Source organism: Pistacia vera, unplaced genomic scaffold (genome assembly GCF_008641045.1).
Source record: "Pistacia vera cultivar Batoury unplaced genomic scaffold, PisVer_v2 Contig656, whole genome shotgun sequence".
In the NCBI taxonomy this organism is placed as follows: Eukaryota; Viridiplantae; Streptophyta; class Magnoliopsida; order Sapindales; family Anacardiaceae; genus Pistacia; species Pistacia vera.
This window is the reverse complement of record NW_022196508.1, coordinates 630,011-655,519: the sequence shown is the minus strand read 5'-3', so window position 1 is coordinate 655,519 and position 25,509 is coordinate 630,011. Positions and strand designations below refer to the sequence as shown.

The 25,509-nt window shown below is 40.8% G+C and overlaps 1 protein-coding gene across 1 annotated transcript; it reads left to right on the top strand.

The window, feature by feature from the left end:
• Window positions 1–10,098: 10,098 nt before the first annotated feature.
• Window positions 10,099–13,900, top strand: LOC116112089 (cullin-3B-like). Its single transcript, XM_031398286.1, has 2 exons — window positions 10,099–10,384; window positions 11,737–13,900. The coding sequence occupies exons 1-2, from the start codon at window positions 10,224–10,226 to the stop codon at window positions 13,775–13,777; spliced, it is 2,202 nt and encodes a 733-aa protein (XP_031254146.1). The 5' UTR covers window positions 10,099–10,223; the 3' UTR covers window positions 13,778–13,900.
• Window positions 13,901–25,509: the final 11,609 nt, after the last annotated feature.

Genomic DNA, 25,509 nt, shown 5'->3' with positions numbered 1-25,509 from the left:
GAACCGTTCCCATATAAAAGGAAGACTTTTCCTTTTAGAAAAGGTTACACACTGTCACTCTCAAATATTCAAAAGGAAAATACGCTCAAATATTCAAAAGGAAAATACGCTCTCTCTCTCTAGAATTTGGAAAACAGAAACATTCTTCGTGGTTTTCTTCCAGATTAACTTTATTGCTTCAGAGTTAAGGAGTGAAGGTATTTATGCTGTGTAAATTCATTGTAGTTCATTTATATGAAAATGTGATTGCAATGGTGACTATGATCTTGGGATTATGTTAGGATATATGTTATTCTATATAATTTCCAACAAGTACTATGCCAAAAAAATATAGATAAGGTGGAACAGATGCGTCACCATTCTTATGAAAATGAAGGAAAGTAGCAGATTATTCAGGAATCTCCTAGCTTTGCTGCTACAGTCAAGGGTCTTCGATCATCCTTACATAATATACGATAATGTTGGAATTATGAGAGAGCAAAACATGAATTTTGAAGAAAACTGGAGTATGTCCGAGAAATATCTTTGAATTTAATTGTTATTTAATTGATTATAATTAAAACAACATTGACTATTTATACAAAAATTAAGCTATATAATAAGGAAACATAATATTGTAATAATATCTAAAGTCTCGTAGAATAAAAAAACATAATATTGTATTGTTTCACAATTAAGGGTATATATTATTTGCATTCCATTTTGCACCCATATGCAAAGCCTTTTCTTCACGGAAGCTCATTCTACTGATGTACTCTGTTCGTTTATAATTAGGGCCTAAATCAAATAGCCATGAACATAATGGAAAGCTTCATTAACTCTTGTTCTCTTCCATAATTCAAGTGGTACTGGGACCCCCACATGCACATGCACTCACCTTATAAATCTGCTTTCTATAAAGCTGAAGCTGCCGCCCATATAAATCCTTCTTAATAGGCTCAAAAGGCCATATCCAACCTCTCCAATTGCTCCAACGAATTCTGGTTATACATAAACAACCCATAATACAAATCAAAGCTATCTCCTTTCGTATTCTTCACCAAATTCAACAATGTCTCATACCCTTTTGTGTTAATTAGCGAAGACTCAACTCCAAACCTCTCCAACACTCTCCCCACTGTATGTGTCACAAACTGTGACCCTGCAGCGTACTTTTCATGTTCAATAAAACTCAACCCCACCATTCTGCCCTTCTTTAGCAAAAATGTCAAGAAACCTCTCGACTCGACTCTATCTTTCCTCATCATCTCCAATTCTAACTTTGTCATACACAAAAGGAAGACCAACCCACATATCTTTACCACTTTATGGACCAAACATCGGACGTGTACACAAGATATCAAACTCTTCTGGCAAATACTTCAAGAAAAGGAGGGAAGACTGGGTGGTGGGGTTAGAGAGAGAGGCTATATGGCGGAGAGAAACATTTTTCTGTTTTGTTTTGTTTTGTCTTTTGGGGAACTAGAAAGAAAGAGAGTTACTTGGGTGTTGCACAGCAGAGACAAGACAAGAGTGAAGAAGACTACACAACAGTGTGGGGCAACGAATTTGAAACGTGAAAAATGAAAACTGTCCACCACACCAATAATTTATTAAAACGTAAATAGTTAGTTGTGCATCAAATATCAATACAACAAATCATATCAATATTAGCATATAATACGACTTCAATCATCAAAAGATTGGAATTCAATCAATAGGTAAGTGATTAGCTTCATTTTTTCATTAATTTGGCATCCAATTGCGTCTATAGTTAGAATCTTTGTTAGTCTACGTCTTCTTGAGGCATAAGATGGGGTACCAGCTAGTCAGAACTCTTGAACTCAGATCGGAAAAGAAGAAAAAAAAAAAAAATGGAGTCCAAATGCTCTTTCTTGCTCTAATGGTGACAGATGAACCTTACGTAAAAGTAAAAAATGGTAATATTACTAATGAATACCTAATATTGATACCCATTCCAGATCAACAAGAATTTATAATATGTAGGAACTCAACTTCATGAATCAATAACACCACCCTAATATGAGGCACAGGATTTAATAGTATATAAGAATCTATGAACTGAAATGTTTGACTTAATTAGCACCAAATCATATGACTGTATTTATTAATATAGTGAATTAACTAAATTTCAGTTCACACATAATCCTGCTGGTTCAAATTTCAACTTAATCTGTACATAGGATCTTCCCAGCTACCATCTGAAGGTTTATATGGTGTGCATTGTGTGAATAAGCTAACTATATTTATGGCTGGTGTTTGTTAAATATTATTAATGGCCTTATAATATTATACCCAAACTATTGGTGATGATCCTAGCAAGGGCATCATCAGTTCTCTCACGAATACGGTGGGCTCATTCCAGCCATCTCAGCAATACCTCCTGCATTGTCACTTATGGGACCATAAGCATTAATGGCCAAACCAGTGGCGGTAGTGCTGAGCATTCCAAGTGCAGCCACTGCAACACTGTTGTTGTTACTCCACCGGAGAATACAAAGAAAAGAAAGAGAGCAACTTTTGAGAATAAAGAGAGTTGTATTTTTTGTGCATATTCAACTAAGATTACAGCACAACTAATAAGGCAAATATCTTACTGTTTACACCAACTTTGCAGACATATTATATTCTAAATTAATCTAAAGTCATACATTAATACCAACTTACAATAACCATTACAAACACATCCCTTATAACCTGGCAGTACATATCTAACCATTACAAAATGAATTATACTTTGCTGCTTCACAAAATGGACAAATGGCAGGTTGCATTTCTGTTTTGGCGGCCGAACATGTTCAAAAACAAACTAGTAAACTGCTACATTTCAAGCCAATTATCAGTATTCAACACTCCTCCATGATGGTTGGCCGGAAACACCAAGTCTAAATCTGAATTCTTCAAACTTGGCTTTGGAGACAGCATTAGTCATAATGTCAGCCACTTGTAATTCACTCCTGCAGTACATCAGTTTCACTTCACCATTTTATTCAGCCTCTCTCACTGCATGAAACTTTATTTTAATATGTTTTGTTCGTTCATGATGCACTGGATTTTTGGCCATAGATACTGCAGATTGGTTGTCACACATGGTGGCAGTAGGTTTGATCTGTTTCAGCTTCAAGTCTTCAAGGATCTTCCTCAGCCAAATGGCTTGATTCACAGCCGCAACAGCAGATATATATTCTGCTTCTGCTGTGGATTGAGCCACGGTTTCTTTTTTCCTGGAGAGCCAACAGATAGCATCATGATTTAAGAAAAATGCATATCCTGAAATGCTCCTCATATCATCTGTTGAACTAGCCTAATCATTGTCAAAAAAACCAACCAAGTTGAAATCTTCTGATCTCTTAAACCACACTCCAAAGTCAGTGCTACCTTTTACATATCTCAGCACCCTTTTTGCAGTTTTGAAATGTGTCTCGGTTGGTTGACTCATAAATCTGGACAGCAAGCTAGTGACATACATCAAGTCTGGTCTAGTTGCTGTCAAGTATAATAGACAACCTATTAAACTTCTGTACAATCCTTCATCAACCTTCTCACCATCATCATTTTTTGACAATTTCATATTAGGAACCAATGGCAGATCTACTGGTTTACAATTCTCCATGCAGAATTTTTTCAGGACTTCATTTACATATTTTCTTTGGTTCACAAAGATGCCATCTACCTCTTGATCAATATCCATCCCAAGAAAATATAACATTCCACCTATGTCAGTCATTTCAAACTCACTTTGCATGGATTTTTTGAACTCATCCACTTGTGCTTGATTGTTTCCAATCATAAGAAGATCATCCACATACAGACAAATGATCATTACATCATCTTCAACTTCTCTAATGTATAGAGTATATTCATTTGGACTCCTTATAAAGTCTAAATTGAGCAAGTGGTCTTTAATCTTGCTGTACCAGGCCCTTTGTGCTTGTTTTAGGCCATATAAGGCCTTCTTCAACAAATAGACTTTTCCCTTTTCTCCTTGGATCTCATGCCCTTTAGGTTGTTCAATGTAAATTTTCTCATTTAACCAGCCATTTAAGAAGGAAGATTTTACATCCAATTGATGAATTTTCCAAGAGAATTGAGCTGCCATAGCAAGTAGCAGTTTAATGGTGTCATGCCGAGCAATTGGAGCAAATTTTTCCAGGAAATCCACTCTATATTGCTGAGCAAATCCTTTGACTACAAGCTTGGCCTTATGCTTCAGAACTGACCTATCCAGATTTACCTTTTTTCTGAAAATTCATTTCACTTAAATCACCTTTCTGTTTTCTAGTTTGTCCACTAGCTTCTAGGTCTGATTTTTTTCAATCATGGCTAGTTCCTCCTTCATGGCAATCCTCCAAGGTTTTGACTTATTTGCCTCTGAATAGCTTGAAGGTTCCATCTGTGCCAAATTACATCTGTTATATGCATTAGCTAGAGACCTTGTTCCTTTAACAGCAACCTCTTCATCTGATTGCTCCCTTGAATCTTCGCCAATCTGATCAGTTGGAGCCTCACTCATTTGAGGTTTTGTTTTTACATCAACCTTGCATTTTTCCCAATTTCAGACTCCACTCTCACCAACTGTAACATCTTGGGACACCACTACTTTCTTTGAGTCAAGAATATATATTCTGTAGGCTTTGGATTGGCTGTTGTAGCCAATAAAAATTCCTGTCACTGCCTTGTCCTCCAGCTTTGTCCTCTTTGCAGGTGGCACCAAAACATAGCATATGCTCCCAAAAATTTTCAGATCATCCACTTCTGGTTTGATTCTAGTCCAAGCTTCAAATAGTGTTTGACTAATCAAAGCTCTAGTAGGAAGTTTGTTGAATAAGTACACACCTGTGTTTACAGCCTCTGCCCAAAAGAATTTTGGAGGTTTTTTTTTCAGCCATCAAGCATCCTGCCATTTCCATAACTATCCTATTTCTCCTCTCACAAACTCCATTCTGTTGTGTAGTATAGGGGCTGTTGAATTGATGTCTGATTCCAGCTTCTCTACAGATTTTTTCAAACTCTTGAGAAGTGTATTTAGTGCCATTATCACTTCTCAAGGTTTTGATGGTTTTCCACCTCCTGTTTAACCTTTTGAACACTCCAACCACCTCATTTTTTCAAACTCTTGAGAAGTGTATTCAGTTCCATTATCACTTCTCAAGGTTTTGATGGTTTTCCTTGTTTAGTTTTCCACCTCCTGTTTGAACCTTTTGAATACTCCAGCCACCTCATTTTTCTGCCTTAGAAAGTGAACCCAGCCCATCCTAAACCAATCATCTGTGAACAATACAAAGTGTTTACTCCCATTAATTGATGAGGTTTGCATGGGGCCACACACATCCGAGTGAACAAGCTGGAGTTTTTCAGAAGCTCTCCATGCTTGATTCACTGGCAAAGGTTTCCTACTCATTTTGCCTAATTGACACACTTGACAAACACCTCTCGGTTGTTCAACAATGGGCAGATTCTGGACTAAATTTTTTGACTGAATTTCCCTCAGATTTCTATAATGTACATGGCCTAATCTCTTGTGCCATATTTCAGTTTCATCTTCTCTAACATTACATGCTTTGTGTGGAGTAATTCTCCACATAATTGGAAAGCTTTTCCCCACCAATATTTTCACTCTCATAATCTCACTTCCCTCACTGTCCTGGATAATGCAAGATTGATTTTGAAAGTGTATTGCATAATCTTTTTCCAACGTTTGTCCCACACTCAAGAGACTTTGACTTATATTAGTTGCATAAAGTACATTTGAGATTAGTTTTGTACCTTTTAGAGTCTGAATTGCAACATCTCCTTCCCCACTTGCTTCCACAAATTCTCTATTTCCTACTTTAATCCTTGACCGATGTGAGTGATCTAGGTTCACAAAACTATTCAAATCTGGTGTCATATGATGTGTACATCCATTGTCAATCAACCAGGTATCATCACACGCTTGGATCAAGCTGGATAAGGCCACAAATAGATGCTTTGTCTCCTGCCCCAATTGTTGTTCATCAGCTGTTTAAGCTTGCTGTTAGGACTACTCTCCCTTGTTTTTGCGTACTCTTTCGATGTGGCCAAATTTTTTGCAGGCCCTACATTGTATTCTAGGTCTGAACCAACATTTGTGCTCTACATGTCCCTTTTTTTTATAATGAGAACAAGCTGGAAAATTCTTTATTCCACCAGCTTTGTTCCATTGACTGTTGGACCTTTCTTTTCCTCTCTTTTCTCTAGCAAACCTTCTGTTGTTTCCTTACGCAGACTTGCCCTTGTGAGTTGCTAACATTGCCCCTTCATTCGCATCCTCTAACCTTAGGAGCCTTCTCTGCTCTTGTGCCTATAGAGCATCGACCAGCTCAGTCAATGTGATCTAAGTTAAGTCCTTTGAGTCCTCCAAGGATGAGATCTTTGCTTCAAACCTTTCCAACAAGCTTACCATCACCTTCTCCACTATTCTGCTGTCTGACATCTCCACTCCAATAGCCTGATTTTGTTAACTATATTCATCAGCCTATCAACATATTCCTTCACTTTCTCAGCCTCCTGCATTCTTAATGTCTCAAATTCCCTTCTCAAATTCAGAACCTGCATGTTTCTTATAGTATCACTTCCCATGAACTCCTCCCTTAACTTGTTCCATGATTCTTTGGCTGTTTCGCATGCCATGATCCTTGTAAAAACAAGGTCTATGACAGCTGAGTGAATATGAGACAAGGCTCTTGGAGCCTTTGAAACTTCCGGATTTGATTAAGAGTGAGGTTTGGTCCCAACTGAGGGGGTTGTTTCTCTTCTTCTACATACTGCCAAAGTCCTTGGCCCCTTAGGTATGCTTTCATTTTGATAGACCATATATGGTAGTGTTCACCATTAAACACAGGAGGTAGAAGGGAAGTTGTTGGAGTGGCCATTTGTTCAAGAAAAACATGTCTGATGCAGGGTTGTTTTTGGAGAGACAAATGAGTTGATCAGGAGAAGAAAAAACATTCAGTTTTTTATAGCTAAAGTAACTCAGCTCTGATACCATGTTGTTGTTACTCCACCGAAGAATACAAAGAAAAGAAAGGCAGCAACTTTTGAGAATAAAGAGAGTTGTATTTTTTGTGCATATTCAACTAAGATTACAGCACAACTAATAAAGCAAATATCTTACTGTTTACACCAACTTTGCAGACATATTATATCCTAAATTAATCTAAAGCCATACATTAATACCAACTTACAACAACCATTACAAACACATCCCTTATAACCTGACAGTACATATCTAACCATTACAAAATGAATTATACTTTGCTACTTCACAAAATGGACAAACGGCAGGTTGCATTTCTGTTTTGGCACCAGAACATGTTCAAAAACAAACTAGTAAACTGCTACATTTCTAGCCAGTTATCAGTATTCAACAAACACCATACATGGCAGCAAAGCTAAAACTAACAAAAATGCTGACTGCAACGGCAAAAATTGGAATGATTGTGAATTTGTGTCGTTATTCATATAATAAAGTATTTTTATTGGTTAATCAATTTCCAATTACAAGATTTATTATTAGCTGGCTATAATTGATTATTAGTGATTGTATTAGTTTCAAAATAATAATAATATGTATTAAACCATAAGTCAAACCTCTGCCCCATTAGTATGATAAATAGATTTTTAATATATATATATATATATAAATTAAGGTTTTAGACTTAGTTGGGTTGGATATATAATATAGAGTTAAATTAAATTCACATTATTAGAATATTAAAGAATAATGCAACATAATATTGAAATTAATTCATACGTACCTTCATGGTTTTGTTGGAGAAGATGAATGATGAAGAGAAAACTGAAAGGTGAAACTGTAATTTGGGAAGAGACATTGGTGTTATTTATAGTTGTTATAGGAAGTCATTGGTCGAGTACTTACAAAAGGAAAGAAATGAAGAGTGTAGGTTTGTGTTATGTTCAATGTTAAGGGCTCTAATTAATATCCAAATATGCCGTTTTGGTCGCTGATTACAGCCTCTCTAGGGTTCATGTAAGAAGTCATTATAATGATGAGTAAATTAATTAGTTAAGCTTCTACTGTCTGATTAGAAAGTTTGTAATTTCCGAAGCATGGAGGTGACATTATGACATGATAACATAGATACCCGACACGTCGGGGTTTGGTTATGAATTAAAAGGATTTGAAGTTTCTAAATGGATAAGACAACGTCTTCTTTTTTTTATTTTTTTTGGCTGAGGAAACTTTTTACTTTCTTTCTAGTTTTCGATGGAGGATAGATTGCTTCAGCAAAATAATAGAAAGTTAAGCCCTTAAGTCAGAGTTTCATGAAAATAATTTGGAGCCAGGAACAGTTTTGGGTTATATTTTTCATTTGGGCTACAAACACAGAATAAATCATTTGTATTGGTATTTTTCATACAGGATATATATATATAGGAGATTGAATAGTTAGCCTCGGTTTGGTTAGTTATTTAGAATTGCGTTCTATGTTGAGTGGTATTTTTGAAAAATAGAATAGGATTACAAGAAGTTTTTAGTATATTTTTTAAAAAATATTTAGATTATTTTAACTTCCTAAGTTTATTAATTTAACTAAACACCCCCAAAAATAAAAATTTATAAATTAACAAAAACACCCCTATCTACCTACATATTGTTGGTAGTCGGCTACCACTGTCGATTGTAGTCCAAATTTGCTAGAATGACGCACAAACAGTTGGATCTGGCCGATTGTGCGTCAATTTGGTATTTTTTGGCCAAATCCACCGAAAATGGCCAGATCTATGGCCACAGATTTGGTCATCATTGATAGCTATATCTTGGCTATTGTTATGGCCAGATCTTTGACTATTGTCAACGGCCAGATCCATGGTGCGTCTGGCCGAAAATGGACAAATCGGTGTACGACTGGTCAAATCTAGTCAATCATGCAGCGATGGTGGCGATTGGTGGGTGATAATGGCTTGGGTGGATAGGGTGTTTTTGTAAATTTTAAAACTTTAATTAAGAAAAGAATTATTAATGTTTTGAATTGAATATAATAGAATTAGTTTTGAGAATATTAAAACAAATTTATTTTTGGTTTTTTTAGGATAAGATAGTGGGAAATAGTGTGCCAAAGGGACCCTTTTTTGGGAAGCTACCGTTGGGATTGATCAATTACCAAAAGAACTAAAGATTTGAAGTTGACGAAGAGGGTGAAAGATTCGTGATGAAGGTGAGTTGCTAGGACATTTTCAAGTATCACTTACAAGAGAATTAAACTATCATTATCAAATAGAAATTTTGGTGCTTTCATTAAACATAGGTGGTTGTATCTTGAAAATGATAATCTTGCTTCTTCAGGGAACTTAGAGAGAACAGCTGAAAAGCCCTCACAGCATCAATAGCCATCTGCAAATCAACAAAATCAGCAGGAAAAATGCCACCTCCACTTGGAGAAGATAAACTTATGAAAACTCGAGTGTTTTCAGAAGAATTAATGAAGTGAAAGAAGAGAGAGAGAGAGAGATTACGCGTTACAAAATGAGAGTTGAGTTGAGGAGTTGTAACGCTCGCCTAGCTTGCTGCTTGCTTCGTTGTTTTCTGCTGGTTTTGGGGTTGACTCAGAGTTGATTCCTTCTTCTTCTGTTTGAGAATTATTATTGAAGGGGCAGTTAAAAACAACAGTGATTTGCTGAATTCAACGCATATATAGAGCTTAATATTATTGGACGGGTTTAGAAGATTGCTTGTTGAATTGGGTTTTAGCTTTCAGGAGGGCTTATGGATTCCCTATTCCTTTTATGGTTGGACAAAAGCAAATATTTCATCTTCCAAGCCTTTACGTGTACATTTGGTTAACATTATAAAAAACCCTTTTTTTATTTAATTAAAAAATAAATTTTAAATTATTATAATTGCCTTTATCTATCAAAATTTAAGTGTTAACATATATATGTATATATAAGATGAATATTTTTATTTATTTATTTCTTATTATTTGGTAAATTTTAGTATGAAAATTTTAGTGATAAAATTGTAAAAAAAGAAAAAAAGAAAATTAAAAGATAGAAAAAGAGTAATTAAAGACGAAAGGAAAGTATAAAAAGAGCTTCATTGGTCGCGGAGCTCCCTCGTGTTTGTTCTCTGAGCAATTCGGGTCGAATTATTCTCCTCAACTTCTTAGAATCGGGTCAAAAGTTTGAAGCGAAGACAACTCGAGTAATCTGGTTTATTGAGAGTTTAAGCTTTAAACAAGATGAGTGGTCCAAAGAAGAGGACGTTTCAAATAGAGGCGTTCAAGCACCGGGTCGTGGTGGATCCGAAGTACGCAGAGAAGACATGGAAGATTTTGGAGCATGCGATTCACGAGATTTACAATCACAACGCTAGTGGACTTAGCTTTGAAGAGCTTTATAGGTCCATTTCTCAGCCTTTTGTGCGATGAAAATTTGTGCTTTATGTGTCAACTGTTACTGGGAATTGATTATAGTTTTTCAGAGATTGATTGTTATTTATTGTTTGTTAAGTGTTTTTGAGTTGATTTGTTGATTTTGCAAATGGGTTTTTGGTTTTGTGTGTTTCTGTTTTGCGGGTGTTGTGGTTTGGAGATTTTGAATAGCTTTGAATTTGAACTATTGGGTTGTGAAGAATGTATAGTGTTACAGAGAAGTTCATTATAATTGGTTGAGATGTATTGTTTGTGTTGACGGGTTCTTTCTTTTGTGTGATTATGTTTTGTGGGTATTGCTTAGAAATGACCTTAATCAATTCTAAGAGTGTGATTAGTTAGGCTGATTACTGAAATTTTGTCAGTTTCTTTCTGTTTTAGCAATCATGCGGCGATCAGTGAGGTGCAAGATAGGGGATTAAGTCTATATAATAATGGGAAAGCAGCTCGATTGACTATTATGTTTCGTCTGTTTACCTCGTGTATATTGGGTTTTGGAGAACTATCTTCTCTTGTAATTCTGTGATAATGAATAAGAAACAGGTCACTTGTTCAAGAATATTGCCGTGTGTATACTCAGCTAGATGTATTTCTGTTTCTTTTTTCCTTTTATCTCTTGTTTCCTCCTTGATCTTTTACTTATTCCCAGTATATTAGTTACCGTAAAATCACATGTTATGTTTCTCATTCTTATTGGAATTGCATGTATTGGTTTATACAAGTCATAAACTGAACTTTTGATCAAATAATTTTAAAGGCTAATTATTGAAATTGTTTGGATAGAATACTTATTTTTCTGGAAAAGTAACTTTGCCTTAGTAATCAATAGTTTATATCCTGCTGTGTCTTAGAGGGTGGTTTTATGGATATCTCTTTTTCTCTCTTCACCATTGTACCCAGAGAATTAGACTTGAAATTGATTATGGTACCGTTTTATTACCTTTAAAATGTTAGTGGATGTTTATGGGTTATTTATCATATTGTTGTATTTGGGGACGATTTGGAAGTATTATTTCTTTCTCTTTGTTTGTTTGTTTTCCCTCATTTGACTGGTTTATTCTTGATAACTAGTGAATTCTGTAGTACTGAATGTGTAAATCAATTTCTTGTTGTTGGAAGTATTTTGTTTTGCTCTTTGCTTGTTTGCGTATTACCAAACTCCTTGGATTGTTTGGTTTATATTTTCTTCAATTGTTATTACCTATAGTTTCAAGAATTCTTTTGATGTTTATGTAAATTCTGTTTAGTGGCATCTGATATTTAGTCGGCGTGATTCTTTTTAACTAATGCTTCTGATGTTCACATACTTCATCATATTCAGGAATGCTTACAATATGGTGCTGCACAAATTCGGTGAGAAACTCTACTCTGGACTTGTGACCACAATGACTTTTCATCTAACAGAAATATGCAAATCAATTGAAGCTGCTCAGGGGGGGCTATTCTTGGAAGAGCTGAACAGAAAATGGGCAGATCATAACAAGGCATTGCAAATGATTAGAGACATATTAATGTACATGGATAGGACTTTCATCCCAAGCACCCACAAGACACCAGTACATGAGCTAGGGTTGAATCTGTGGAGGGATGTTGTTATTCACTCCAGCAAAATCCAGACTAGGCTTCAGGATACACTTCTTGAACTTGTACGGAGAGAAAGGAGTGGTGAAGTTATTAACAGAGGCTTGATGAGAAATATTACAAAGATGCTCATGGATTTAGGTTCTTTTGTTTACCAGGATGATTTTGAGAAGCATTTTCTTGAGGTTTCGGCTGATTTTTACCGTCTTGAATCTCAGGAGTTCATAGAGTCTTGTGATTGTGGGGAGTACTTAAAGAAAGCTGAAAGACGTCTAAATGAAGAAATGGAGAGAGTGTCTCATTACTTGGATGTAAAAAGTGAAAGCAAAATAACTAATGTGGTGGAAAGGGAAATGATTGAAAGTCACATGCAAAGACTAGTTCATATGGAGAACTCTGGCATTGTTAATATGCTTGTGGATGACAAATATGAGGACCTGGGAAGGATGTATTCTTTATTCCGCCGGGTTCCAAATGGTCTTATTTTAATAAGAGATGTCATGACTTCTTACATTCGTGATACTGGTAAGCAGCTAGTTATTGATCCGGAAAGATTAAAGGATCCTGTAGATTTTGTGCAACGTCTTTTGGATTTAAAGGATAAATATGACAAGATTATCAGTACAGCATTTAACAATGACAAGACGTTCCAAAATGCTTTAAATTCGTCTTTTGAGTTCTTCATTAACCTGAATGCTCGGTCTCCTGAATTTATTTCCTTGTTTGTGGATGACAAGCTCCGAAAAGGACTGAGAGGGGTTAGTGAGGAGGACATAGAGAATGTACTTGATAAAGTCATGATGCTCTTCCGTTACCTCCAGGAGAAAGATGTATTTGAGAAGTACTACAAGCAACACTTAGCCAAGAGGCTTCTTTCAGGGAAAACAGTCTCTGATGATGCAGAAAGAAGTCTGATTGTTAAACTCAAAACAGAGTGTGGATATCAATTCACTTCAAAGTTGGAGGGTATGTTCACTGATATGAAGACATCCCAGGATACAATGCAAGGATTCTATGCAAGTTTGGGTTCTGATTTCGGGGATTCTCCCACCTTAACTGTCCAGGTGCTCACTACAGGTTCTTGGCCTACTCAACCAAGTGCTACATGCAATCTTCCTGCAGAAATACTGGGAATATGTGAGAAATTTAGGAACTATTATCTTGGGACACATACGGGGCGGAGATTGTCCTGGCAAACAAATATGGGTACAGCTGATTTGAAAGCAACCTTCGGGAAAGGACAGAAGCATGAGTTGAATGTTTCCACTTACCAGATGTGTGTGCTGATGCTGTTCAATAATGCTGATCAGTTGAGTTACAAAGAAATTGAGCAGGCCACAGAAATACCTGCCTCAGACTTGAAGAGGTGTCTGCAGTCTCTGGCCTGTGTTAAGGGGAAAAACGTTCTACGGAAGGAACCCATGAGCAAGGACATAGCCGAGGATGATGCCTTCTTCTTCAATGACAAGTTCACAAGCAAGTTTGTCAAGGTTAAGATAGGCACTGTGGTTGCACAAAGGGAGACTGAACCAGAAAATCAGGAAACCAGGCAAAGAGTGGAAGAAGATAGGAAACCCCAGATTGAGGCAGCAGTTGTTAGGATCATGAAGGCAAGACGGGTGTTGGATCACAATAACATTGTCACTGAGGTTACAAAGCAGCTGCAGTCCCGGTTTCTGCCAAATCCTGTTGTAATTAAAAAGCGAATAGAGTCTCTTATCGAGAGGGAGTTCCTAGAGAGGGATAAAGCGGATAGGAAATTATATCGGTACCTTGCTTGAAAAAAAAACTGTGTTGTTTTTTCACCTTGTCAGGGCCTTTCACCTGGGTTTGTAATTTCTCCTCCATTTGTAAGTTTGACTGTTGTTCTTGAATTATTACAAGTTCAGGCTGATTTTACTCCAGACATTTCTTTGCTGCATGCTCCACCTCTTTTTTCTTACATTTGGGTTTTATCATTTTCCTTTGTGTTAGGGTTGGTTTTCAGCTGAGCCAATGTTCATTTTGCCTCTGTTATTCACAAAATTTTCAACTTGTGCAACAATTTACCATTTCTGAAAACATTTAATGTATATTAACCACAGTTTAAACTCAGAAATAACAATGTGAAGTAAAATACCCAGAATGTTTTGAAGGAAGCAGAGTTCTAGTTTGGAAGTTGGAGATAAGATATTGGAGGAAACTAAACAGAATGTTTTACATGTGTAATGATCTGTTAAGTTCCCTCCAGTTCTTACATACAACTGATAAAACCACAGCATAAACAGAAATTGATGAGAGAAAGAACTTGGGGTTATGATTTAGAAGTTGAGGTAAGATATTGGAGGAAATTAAATGTATACTACCTATAAATAAAATGTGAGAACCAATTCAGAATGCAAAAATACAAAGTATTTAATGTAAAGGTTATTAAACACCATGAGTTGAGCGTGGTTAGAAATTGGAATTGTTTCCGTTTTGTTAATTGTATACTGGGTTTATGGTGTTGTGTACTTGTATATATGGTACTCAAAAAATTATAATGAATTTCTCTCATTGATAGATGTAAACAGGTTATGTCAAACCACATAAATATCGTGTTTCTTTGTGTAATATGATTTTATTTTTATGTTATTAATCTCGAATATATATTTTCTATTGTACGATCTCTTGACAACAATTAGAAGTAACAATTGTTTTTAACTTCTAGAATTGTTTCCCTGCGGCGCAGTTGAAGTTGGGAAACGATTATTAGAAGTACATAAATAATCATTCTTGCAATTACTGAAACAAATAAATAATGAAAACAAAAAAAGATCACTTCAGCACATAATAGAAAAGTTAAGCCCTTAAGTCAGAGTTTCTTGAAAATAAATTGGAGCCAGGAACAGTTTTGGGTTATATTTTTCATTTGGGCTATAAACACAGAAAAGGAAATCATTTATATGGTTAGGAGATTGAATAGTTAATTAATTTCTTCTCATTTGGGAAGTTACAGTTGGTTTCAAGTTGATGAAGAGGGTGAAATAGTGTGAAAGATTTGTCGTGGAGGTGAGTTGCTGGGACATTTAAGTACACTTACAAGAGAATTAAACAATCATTATCAAATAGAAATTTTGGTGCTTTCATTAAACATAGGTGGTTTTATCTTGAAAATGATAATCTTGCTTCTTCAGGGAACTTACGGAGCAGCTGAAAAGCCCTCACAGTGACACATTAACAATGCAGCCGCTATTTTTAGAACTACTCTTCATCACACACACACAACACAAACTACTCGAAAAGAAAAGAATCAAACAAACTTGAGAAAACTCAAGTGTTTTCAGAAGAATTAATGAAGTGAAAGAAGAGTAAGTAGACGGGGGAGAGAAAGAGAAAGAGAGAGAGAAAGAGAGATGCAAGACTTGACGTGGGCACATACCACAATTATACAGTTGAAGATAGTCTAAGGAGGAGTTATTTAACTCTCTCTTAATCCTTGATGGGATGTTAAATACAGTTGATGGAAGTTATCTTGGTCCCTAGCCTAACCATTTATAAGGATATCATCTTCTCCATCAAAGTGATATTACACAATACAAAATTCTGGAGGCATAGGCTAGAAGACATCTCTCAAACACTCTCTCAAAAATTATCTACCTCTTGGTTTCATTGTAATCCTTGTTTGGCTTTCTACAACATTTAAACAATACGATTGGAGGTAAGTGATTAAATTTTGCATCATTTATATACATGGTATGTCGGGATATTATGGCTCATTTTCCTATTTGTTTCCATGTAAAATTATATGTCTTCAGGAAAACTCTTTAGTAAAGAATATAATTCTAAAGAGGAATATAATTATGAGAATTTAATTAGGAATTGAAATATGAATCATATAGAGAATAGAATATCACATATACTACTTATAAATATAAGGGTGAGAACCAATTCAAGGTTATGAGAGTATGAGAGAATGTGAAAACACATGGTATTTGATGTAAAGGTTATTAAACATCATGGGGAGAGTGTATTAGAAACTAGGATTGTTTCTACTCTAGATACTGGGTTGATTGATCTTTCTGCTCTATTTTGTGTATCGCATTTATGGTGTTGTGTACTCTTGTATATCATATTCATGAAACTATAATGGATTTGTCTCATCCAAGGATATAGGCGGGTTATGCCAAACCACGTAAAATATCATGTCTCTTTATGTGGTATGATTTATTCCTATGTTATTCATTTTGAATGTATGTTTTCCGCTACGCAATCTCCTAACAAGTGGTATCAGAGCTCCAAGTTGCAACCTAGGAGATGAGTTCTTAGGAGATGAGTTCTTTCGAGATGGTGGATGCACATAAAAGACAGACTACAACAGGTTTGAGTTATAAGTGGAGTGGTTCTCAAATCTTGGAGGCAAAATTCGACATGGTTACTATGCGACCTGGATGCTAGCAAAATTCGACATGGTTAACTTGGATGTCATGGTGATGGAGCGTTATCTTCGTCATGTCGTCTTTGTGATGAAAAACTCGTCAAGGTGGAGATTGTTGGGATATTGTGGCTCGTTTTCCTATTTGTCCCCATGTAAAAATGCATGTCTTTAAGAAAACTCTTTAGTAAAGAATACAATTCTAAATAGGAATAGAATTATGAGAGTTCAATTAAGAATTGAAATATGAATCCTATTAAGAATAAAATATCTCGTATACTACATATAAATATATAGGCGAGAACCAATTCAAGGTTATGAGAATATGAGAGAATGTGAGAACATAGGGTATCTAATGTAAGAGTTATTAAACATCATGGGGAGAGTGTCTTAAAAACTAGTATTGTTTCCACTCTAAGTATTGGGTTGAGCGTGGTTAGAAACTAGAATGTTTCCGCTCTGTTTTATCTATCAGGTTTATAGTATTGTGTACTCTTGTATGTCATGTTCATGAAACTATATTGAATTTCTCTCATCCGTGGATATAGACAAGTTAGGTTGAACCACGTAAATATTATGTTTCTTTATATGGTGTGATTTTATTTCTATGTCATTTATCTCGAATGTATGTTATCCTTTGCGCAATCTCCTAACATGTTATTCCACAGGATCAAGATCATGTGTTACAAAATGAGAGTAGAGGAGTTGTAACGCTCGCCTAGCTTGCTGCTTGCTTCGTTGTTTTATGTTGGTTTAATGTTTCACTCAGAGTTGATTCCTTCTTCTCCTGTTACAACTGTGATTTGCTGAATTCAATGGATAAGTAGAGCTTAATATTTCTGGACGGGCACACACACACTCACACTATATATATATATATATATTAACGTATGAATATAATAGTTGATAGTATAACAGTTTGTAAAAGCAACATTATATTAATATTATATATAAGACTCAATTCGAAATGGGGAAGGGTATAGATTGCTTGTTGGATTAGGTTTTAGCTTTTAGGAGGGCTTATGGATTCCCTATTCCTTTTATGATTGGACAAGAGCAAATACTATTTCATCTTTCAACCCTTATCGAGAGGTTACAAAGCAGCTGCAGTCCTGGTTTCAGCCAAATCCTGCTGTAATTAAAAAGCGAAGAGTCCCTTATCGAGAGGGAGTTCCTAGAGAGGGATAAAGTGGATAGGAAATTATATCGGTACCTTGCTGGAAAAAAAAAATACTGTTTTGTTTTTTCACCTTGTCAGGGCCTTTCACCTGGGTTTGTAATTTCTCCTCCATTTGTAATATAAATTTCTGAAAACATTTAATGTATATTAACCACAGTTTAAACTCAGAAATAACAAAGTGAAATGAAGTACCCAGAATGTTTTGAAGGAAGCAGAGTCTAGTTTAGAAGTTGGAGATAAGATATTGGAGGAAACTAAAACAGGTTTTTTACATGTGTTTTACCCGGAAAACAAAGGGCTGACGTGGGAAGAGTCACTTACGGGTGACCTGCTCCCGTCAGGGCAACATGCACACGTCAGACCTGCAAAGTAATGTGGAGCTCACACGCGTCCATTCCTCTGCAGCAAGTCGTGCGAAATCAGCTTGGAAAAAGGAAAATGGACGTAAAGTCGGATTACACCTGACAATCACACCAACCCATGGATTTAATGATGATTACACGCCTCATTTGTATAAAATGAAGAAAACCCCTCCATTAAGGGGATTCGGCCATTCTTTACAAAAAATAACTCTCTCTCTTGTAAAAGAAAAACACTTACTTTTCATAACTTTTTGTACTCAGTCCGCTTCGCGACCTGACCCACACTAATATCAATACAACTCAGTGGACGTAGGACGTCTACTTAGCATCCGAACCACTTTAAATTTTTCCCTGCATTTATTTCATTTCATATATCCATTATCACGTGCATTAATTCATCAAAGAGCAAAACCCACGTGACATTGGTTGGTGCCGAAAACCAGCATCAACAGTTTGGCGCTAGAAGGAGGGCTGATTTAGCGTCTACCCTTCATCAGGAGAATCTTTGACCTACTGGTCTTACAGCTACATGGCCCGCCAATCTGAACCTGAGCAGGGGAACCAAATGTTGAAGGAGCCCCCGCGACCCGAGGGACACCCCTTCCAGCATACCCTAGTATCGCAAAATGCTGTTGGGAATACCCAGCAGCTCCGCAACTGGACCCTGCCATCCGAAGCTACCTGGAGAGGTTCGACAATACTCTCAGACGGTCAACCAGAGGTTGGACCGTCTGGACCAAGGCATGTCATCCCGACAGCCGGAGCGGTACAACCGCCAAAAACGCCCGCAGGTCGCGCGAAAGCGCGGCAAAGGCGATAGCCCGTGCCGCGAGCACTGCACGCGTAAACGCAAGGGTAAGCAGTCAAAAAGCCTACGGGCTCCCAAGGGCCAGCGAATACAAAGGGCACCCCGAGCAGGTGTCAGCAAAGCTGAACTCGGTGAAAAAGTAGATCCAGCTGTCCCATGCCACTCGCAGCAAACCCAAGCGAAAATGCTGGACGCGATGATTCCTATCACACCACAGCAGAACGACCCCGATCGTTCCCATGCGGGTGCCCCCCACACCTCGCGGGGCGGTTCGTACCACCGCGAGGGTCTGAAAATGCCCCGCACAATACATCGCCTTCACACGCCTCTAGTCAGCGTGTGTCGAGCGCGGCTGGAAATACCGGCCGTGAGGAGGCATCCGACCTCCGAACTCTCCTGAACCGCAACAGGGAAGGCCGGGCCCGCTGGGTAAAACAACCCAGGTATGGCACCTTTACCACAATTGAGAGCTCCAGCGAGCTCTAGATAGGCTAAGGGAGCAGCAAAACGAGCGGCGCAGGTCGCCTCTACATCCCCATTTTCTCTTGAAGTGCTAGCTGCTCCGCTTCCACCAGGGTTCAGAATGCCAGATATCGGCCGTTTGATGGAAACTATGACCGCAGGATCATTTAATGAGTTCAACGACCTGATGGAGCTCTACCAGGTGCGGACCTTGCAAGTGCCGCTGTTTGGCCGTGACGCTGACCTCTCACGCCAAACGATGGTTCAGGTAGCTCCCAGCGATCCATCAGTTCGTGGCCTCAGATGACACGGCGTTCCTACGGCATTTCCAAGCCAACCGGAAATTTTCAATGCCTTTGAGCTACCCAGCAATATAAGGCAAGAGAGAGAGGAACCTTGCAGTCCTACATTGATCGTTCCACAGGAGCTCAACAAAGTGGCTCACGCACCAGAGGAGTCCATCCGAACTCTTATAATAGCTGGAGTTCGCCGCAAACCGAACTGTGGAAAGAACTGCAGGCTGAGGATGATATCTCCCTCAACGATTCTAAAACCTGGCAAAAAGTATCTTGAATAGAGAACTTGCTGGCGGCGCTCCGCCGTCGACATCACGGCACTTCCAGTAGTATGTCAGGTCGGGAGACGACAGTGAGCTGATCGCAAAGGAGATATTGACGTCAGCGAAAAGGAAGAAACCCCACCGTGAGCAGAAAAAGTCCTATGCTCCTGTCCCCCGTCGCGACCGCGACGGGACCCAATACACTCCGTTGAATGCGTCCATATCTGCGATCCTCGACAAATCCGAGGAAGCTAGCCTGCTCGGTGAGCCTGAACCAATGAAAACCCCCGCTACGCTAAAACAACAAAAGTACTGCCGTTACCATCGAAAAATGGGCATCTCACCGATGAGTGCCGAGCTCTAAAGCAGGCTATCGAAGCTCATCAAGAAGGGGCACTTCAAAGAGTACATTGATGACTCCCTAAAAGAAAACCAAGGGGAGCGAAAGAAAAGCGCCGTGATCGCAGCGGGTACGACAGTGTTATATAATCTTCGGAGGTCCGCACCTCGCGGAAACACGCGAGGAGCGCAGGAAAGATATGCTCGCGAGCTCGCCACGACCCGATTAGGGTAATGAATACATCGCAGCGCCCTCCAAAAGCCTGAAAAGAGGAACCGATCACCTTCTGTGAGAAAGAGGCAGCTCGCTTGCACCATCCTCACGAGGATGCTCTGGTGATCACGCCCCTGATAGGTGTCATAATGTCTGCAGAATGCTTGTAGACAACGGAACGCCGTGAACATCCTGTTCAAATCCGCTTTCGACATAATGAACCTGGTCGAGGCCGACCTAAACCGGCCTCGATGCCTCTGTTGGTTTACGGATCACCTGATCCCCAATGGATATCCAACTCCAGTCACACTCGGCGACTACGACGAATTGACTAGGGTTACCGAATTTTTGTAGTGGACTGTCCGTCGGCCTTCAACGGCATCCTGGGCGACCTCTACTGAGAACCTTCAGGGCAGTCACTCCATTTATCATCTCAAGATGAAGTTCCCCCTCCATCGGGGATGGGGGGTAAGCGGGTCGCAAGCGCATCTCGCGAATGCTATGTAAAATCAGTCCAAATGGCCGACAAAGGAGGGGCATTTCGCGTGTGCACCCGCCATGCTATGGCGATCAGCCGGATCGAGCCACAGCCTAGTCCGACGGAGGATAACATAGATCCGCGAGTTCAAAAATCCCCCCGAGCGGCCCGTTGAGGATCTGTCCGAAGTTTCGGTTGATCCAAAAGAGCCGACCGAATGCTAGGAGATCGGAAGCTGTCTTAACCCTCAGCTCGCCTCCGAGATGGTGAGCTTCTTGAAGAGAAACATTGATGTGTCGCCTGGTCGCATGCGGATATGGTCGGGATCAGCCCGAACGTTATATGCCATTCATTAACGTCTCCAGTGAAGCTAAGCCGTTCGCCAAAAGAGAAGCAATGGATCCGGAGCGTACGCCGCATTAAAATCAGAAGTGGAGAGCCTTCTCCGCAATGGATCTATTCGCGAGGCTCTCTACCCGACCTGGGTTGCTAACCCGTCTTGGTCAAGAAGCCAAATGGCAAGTGGCGGACCTGCGATACTTCAGCGACCTGAATAAAGCTTGCCCGAAAGACACTACCCTCTCCCAAGGATCGACCACTCGTTGACGCCACCTCGGGCCACGAGCTGTTAAGCTTCATGGATGCATACTCGGGATACAACCAAATCCATTGATAAGCCGAGAGGGAGCATACGACCTTCATTACGGACCGGGGGCTATACTGCTACAAAGTCATGCCCTTCGGCCTCAGAACGCAGGTGCGACCTACCAGAGGTTGGTCAACCGAATGTTCTCCGACCAGATTGGGGACAATGGAGGTCTATTAGACGACAGCTGGTCAAATCCCAGGTCGCCACAGATATATTTCGCATCTCGCTGAGATGTTTGACATACTCCGACTCTACAGAATGAAGCTGAACCCTCTCAATGTTCGTTCGGAGTATCGTCAGGAAAGTTCCTGGGATATATGGTCAATCAGCGGGGCATAAGGTAAACCCCGAAAAGATTCAAGCTCTGCTCGATATGGAAAGTCCACCAGCAGAAGCAGTCATGAGTTTGAACGGACAATAGCGGCACTTATCGCTTCATATCGGCTAACGGACCGCTGTTTACCGTTCTTCAATGTTCTGAAAGCAAATAGAAATTCGAGTGGACTTCCGAATGCGGGCATTCCAAAGTATAAAAGAGCATCTTGGGAAGCCACCACTCCTCTCTAAGCCTCTTCCACGAGAAATCCTACTCATCTACCTGTCCGTGTCTCATTTCGCGGTCAGTGCGCTTTAATACGAGAAGAGGAAAAAGTTCAGTGGCCGTATATTATAGCAGTAAGCGTCTATCGGATGCCGAGATGCGGTACCCGGAAATGGAGCGACTAGCTTTTGCCCTGCTGGTCGCGTCCAGAAAGCTGCACCTTACTTCCACGCCCATCACATCATGTGATGACGAGTTACCCTCTCAGGCAGGTCCCCAGAAACCGAGGCCTCGAGTAAATTGCTCAAATGGGCTGAGCTGGCCAGTTCGATTAAGGTACACGCCCAGGTCGGCTATCAAAGGGCGCTGTTGCACTTCATTCGAATTTTCCTATCTCCCAAGCGAGCAACAGTCTAGCGAAGTCGGGCAAGAAACTATCCAGAACCTGTTGACATGGAACCTCTACGTCGACGGGTCCGAACAGGAAATGAGCCAGTGCGGGTCTTCTCCTGGTAGCCCCGAGGGGATCCGATCATGGTATTCTCCGTTCGGTTTAAAGCGACCAACAATGAGTCCGAATACGAAGCTCTGCTCGCCGGGTTGCGACTCGCCAAGAAATGGGTGCAACCGCGATCAGCATTTATACGACTCTATGCTGGTCGTCAACCAGATCCTAGGGGAATACCAAGCCAAAGAAGAGAACATGGTCCGCTACCTAAAAGAAGCTAAGTCTCTTTGGGGTCTTTAACACTTTGAGATCGCTCTCGATCCCCAGGGAAAGCAACTCAATAGCAAACGCCTTGGCAAAGATACCCTCGTCACTAGATTCACAGGCTCCTGATAGCATTCCTTGTTCGCTTTGTCAACGCCCACTCATCAGCTCGACCGAACAGGCCGTGAACGAGGTTCAGCCGATTCCTGTAGACTCCCATTGTCCTACCTCAAGGAACCTTGCCCAGCCAGCGACAAGGTCGAGGCAAGGGTCCTACGAGTAAGGTCTGCTCGTTTCACACTCATCGGGGATCAGCTGTACAGGAGAGGATTCAGTGCCCCACTCCTCCGATGTGTGACCAGCGAAGAAGCAGACTACATCATGAGGGAAATTCATGAGGGGATCTGCGGTAACCACACAGCAGCTCGTCTCTGGCGAACAAGATTGTTCGCCAGGATACTACTGGCCCCGAATCCAAAAAGATGCGAACAACTTCGTCAAGAAATGCGACAAATGCCAACGGTTCGCGAACATTCCGCGAGCCCCTTCTCACAGCTGATCATTATGTCTAGCCCCTGGCCGTTTTCCATGTGGGGAATCGACCTCATCGGCCCCATGCCGTTGGAAAGGAGGGTCAAGTATGCCGTGGTCGCGGTAGACTACTTCACGAAATGGGTCGAAGCCGACCGCTAGCCGCATCACACCAGAAAGCTGAAGGACTTCTTTTTCAAGAATATAGTGTGCCGCTACGGATTCCTCACCCCCTCATCTCAGATAATGGAAAGCTTTCGACAATGGGAGTTCAGGCAGTTCTGCGACGAGCTGGGCATCCATAAAATTTGCCTCAGTCGCCAGACCCACGAATGGCCAAGTCGAAGCAGTCAACAAGACCATCAAGCACACTCTGAAAGCCAAGCTCGGGGCAGCCAAAGGAAATTGGCTGACGACCTCCCCGAGTCTTGTGGGCTATAGGCCAACTCCAAGGACCTCCACCTCGGAAACTCCTTTTCGCTAGCTTATGGCTGTGAAGCAATGATCCCTGTAGAGGTCGGAACCGGTCTCTTCGGAGAGACTTGTACAATAGAACGAAAACGAAGCACTAATGAGAGCAAGTTTGGATCTGGTCAAGAGCACCGCAACAAGGCCTCACTAAGGATAGCGGCCTACCAACAGCGAGCAAAAAGATTCTTCGACTCAAAGGTCAAACAAGAGACTTCCAGGTCGGAGACCTTGTGCTAAAGGAAGTTCTCCTCGGACCAGAGAACCGATTGCGGGGGTACTAGGACCTACTGGGAAGGTCCATACCGGGTCACAAAGTAATCAGACCGGGACCTACCATCTCAAAAGGTTGAACGGTTCCAAAGTACCCCGACTTGGAATGCCGAGCACCTCCGGCCGTACTTCAGTACCTCTGAACTCAACTCTCACTATTTTTGTAATTTCTTTCTAAGTATTACCTGTGTTGTTCTAAACAGTTCTATGTGTTCTGTTCGCATTTGTAGACAATTATGTAAATCGCAAATTGTAAATGTCAAACAATATATGAAAAGAGCGAAATGCATTGAAAAGATAATTTCATTTACAAGCAAAATTCCAAAAACCCAATTACAACAAAGACAGTCCATTACCCTAAGGTTGGTCGGGAGATCCTTCGAGCCAGAGTCACCCGCCTGATCGGTCCTGGGCGGCCGCGACAGCCTGGTCGTCCTCTTCGCCATAATCCGCAAGGTCCCTGCCAACCCCTGGGAGGCGGACATTCCAAATCCAGGTTCCTTGCTCGCAGGGTGTAGTACACCCAATCGCCCAGTCCGCGGCCTTCTCCTCCAGCTCCTCCGACTGATTCTGCATTTCATCAGTCAGAGAAGCGACCCTCGCTCGACTCTCCTAGAGCTCGGCCTCAAGAGCTAGCCTCTCCTGCTCAGAGACCTGCCTATCCTCTTCAGCTCGCTGAGCCCGTGCAAAGGTCGCCTGAAGCTCCTGGTCCTTTTCTCCGACTTCTCTAAAGCCTGGCGGTCGTCCTTTGAAGTTCTCTGACTTCCTCAGCACCCGATCGAGCTCTGCCCTCTGGAAGTCCACTGTTCGCTGAGCAGCGTCCTTTTGGTCGATACCTATCGCTGCTTCGAACGCTTGGTTTCTTCCGCCTCACAGACTCCAATTTCTGCTTCAGTTTCGCGACCTCCGCCTCCAGGTCGCTCGTTCCCTTTGCGGCCCCCAGCCGCGTCTTCCCATGGACATCCTCATCGCAAGCAACCCCTGCGAGCAGTATACGAGTTAGAAATAAAATCAAAATGGGAATTCAAGTACCTGGTTTACCTTGCTCAGATGCTGAAACGAGGTGGCCATCAGGTCGTCGCCCGTGTCTGCAAATCCGCTGTACGACTCCGATACTCGCTCTTGAGCAAGCCATATACAATTGGCTGCAGGTCTCAGGCAGACTCCCAACATTCCAGAACAGGCGCGTCCTTCGCCTTGTCGCCAATCACCGCCCCCGCTCGCGGGTTCCTTTCCCGACCTCCTGGATTCTTGGCGAGTCCTGAGGGGCTCCTCCTCGGATTCGGTCTCAGATTCTTCGACTTGGACCTGTTTCCTCTTCTTGGACCTTTGGGCCGGAGCCTTCCGCCTGGGGCAGCAGGAGTGCCGGAGCGACCTGTTCTGTTCTGGTCGCTTCTTGGCAGGACGAGGCTGGCGAAGGCGCAGAAGTTCGCAGCGGTTGTGCGGGAATGGCACGAGCAGCTTCGGCCTCCCTCTCCCTTCCCTCTCCCTCTCCCTCCTTGAGCAGGAAAACAAATGGCGCTCGGCGGGACTGCCCGGACTCC

Coding starts and splice junctions, on each gene's coding strand:
- LOC116112089 (XM_031398286.1), top strand. CDS start 10,224: ATGAGTGGTCCAAAGAAGAGGACGTTTCAAATAGAGGCGTTCAAGCAC. Junction 10,385..11,736: donor AGCTTTGAAGAGCTTTATAG/GTCCATTTCTCA, acceptor CATCATATTCAG/GAATGCTTACAATATGGTGC.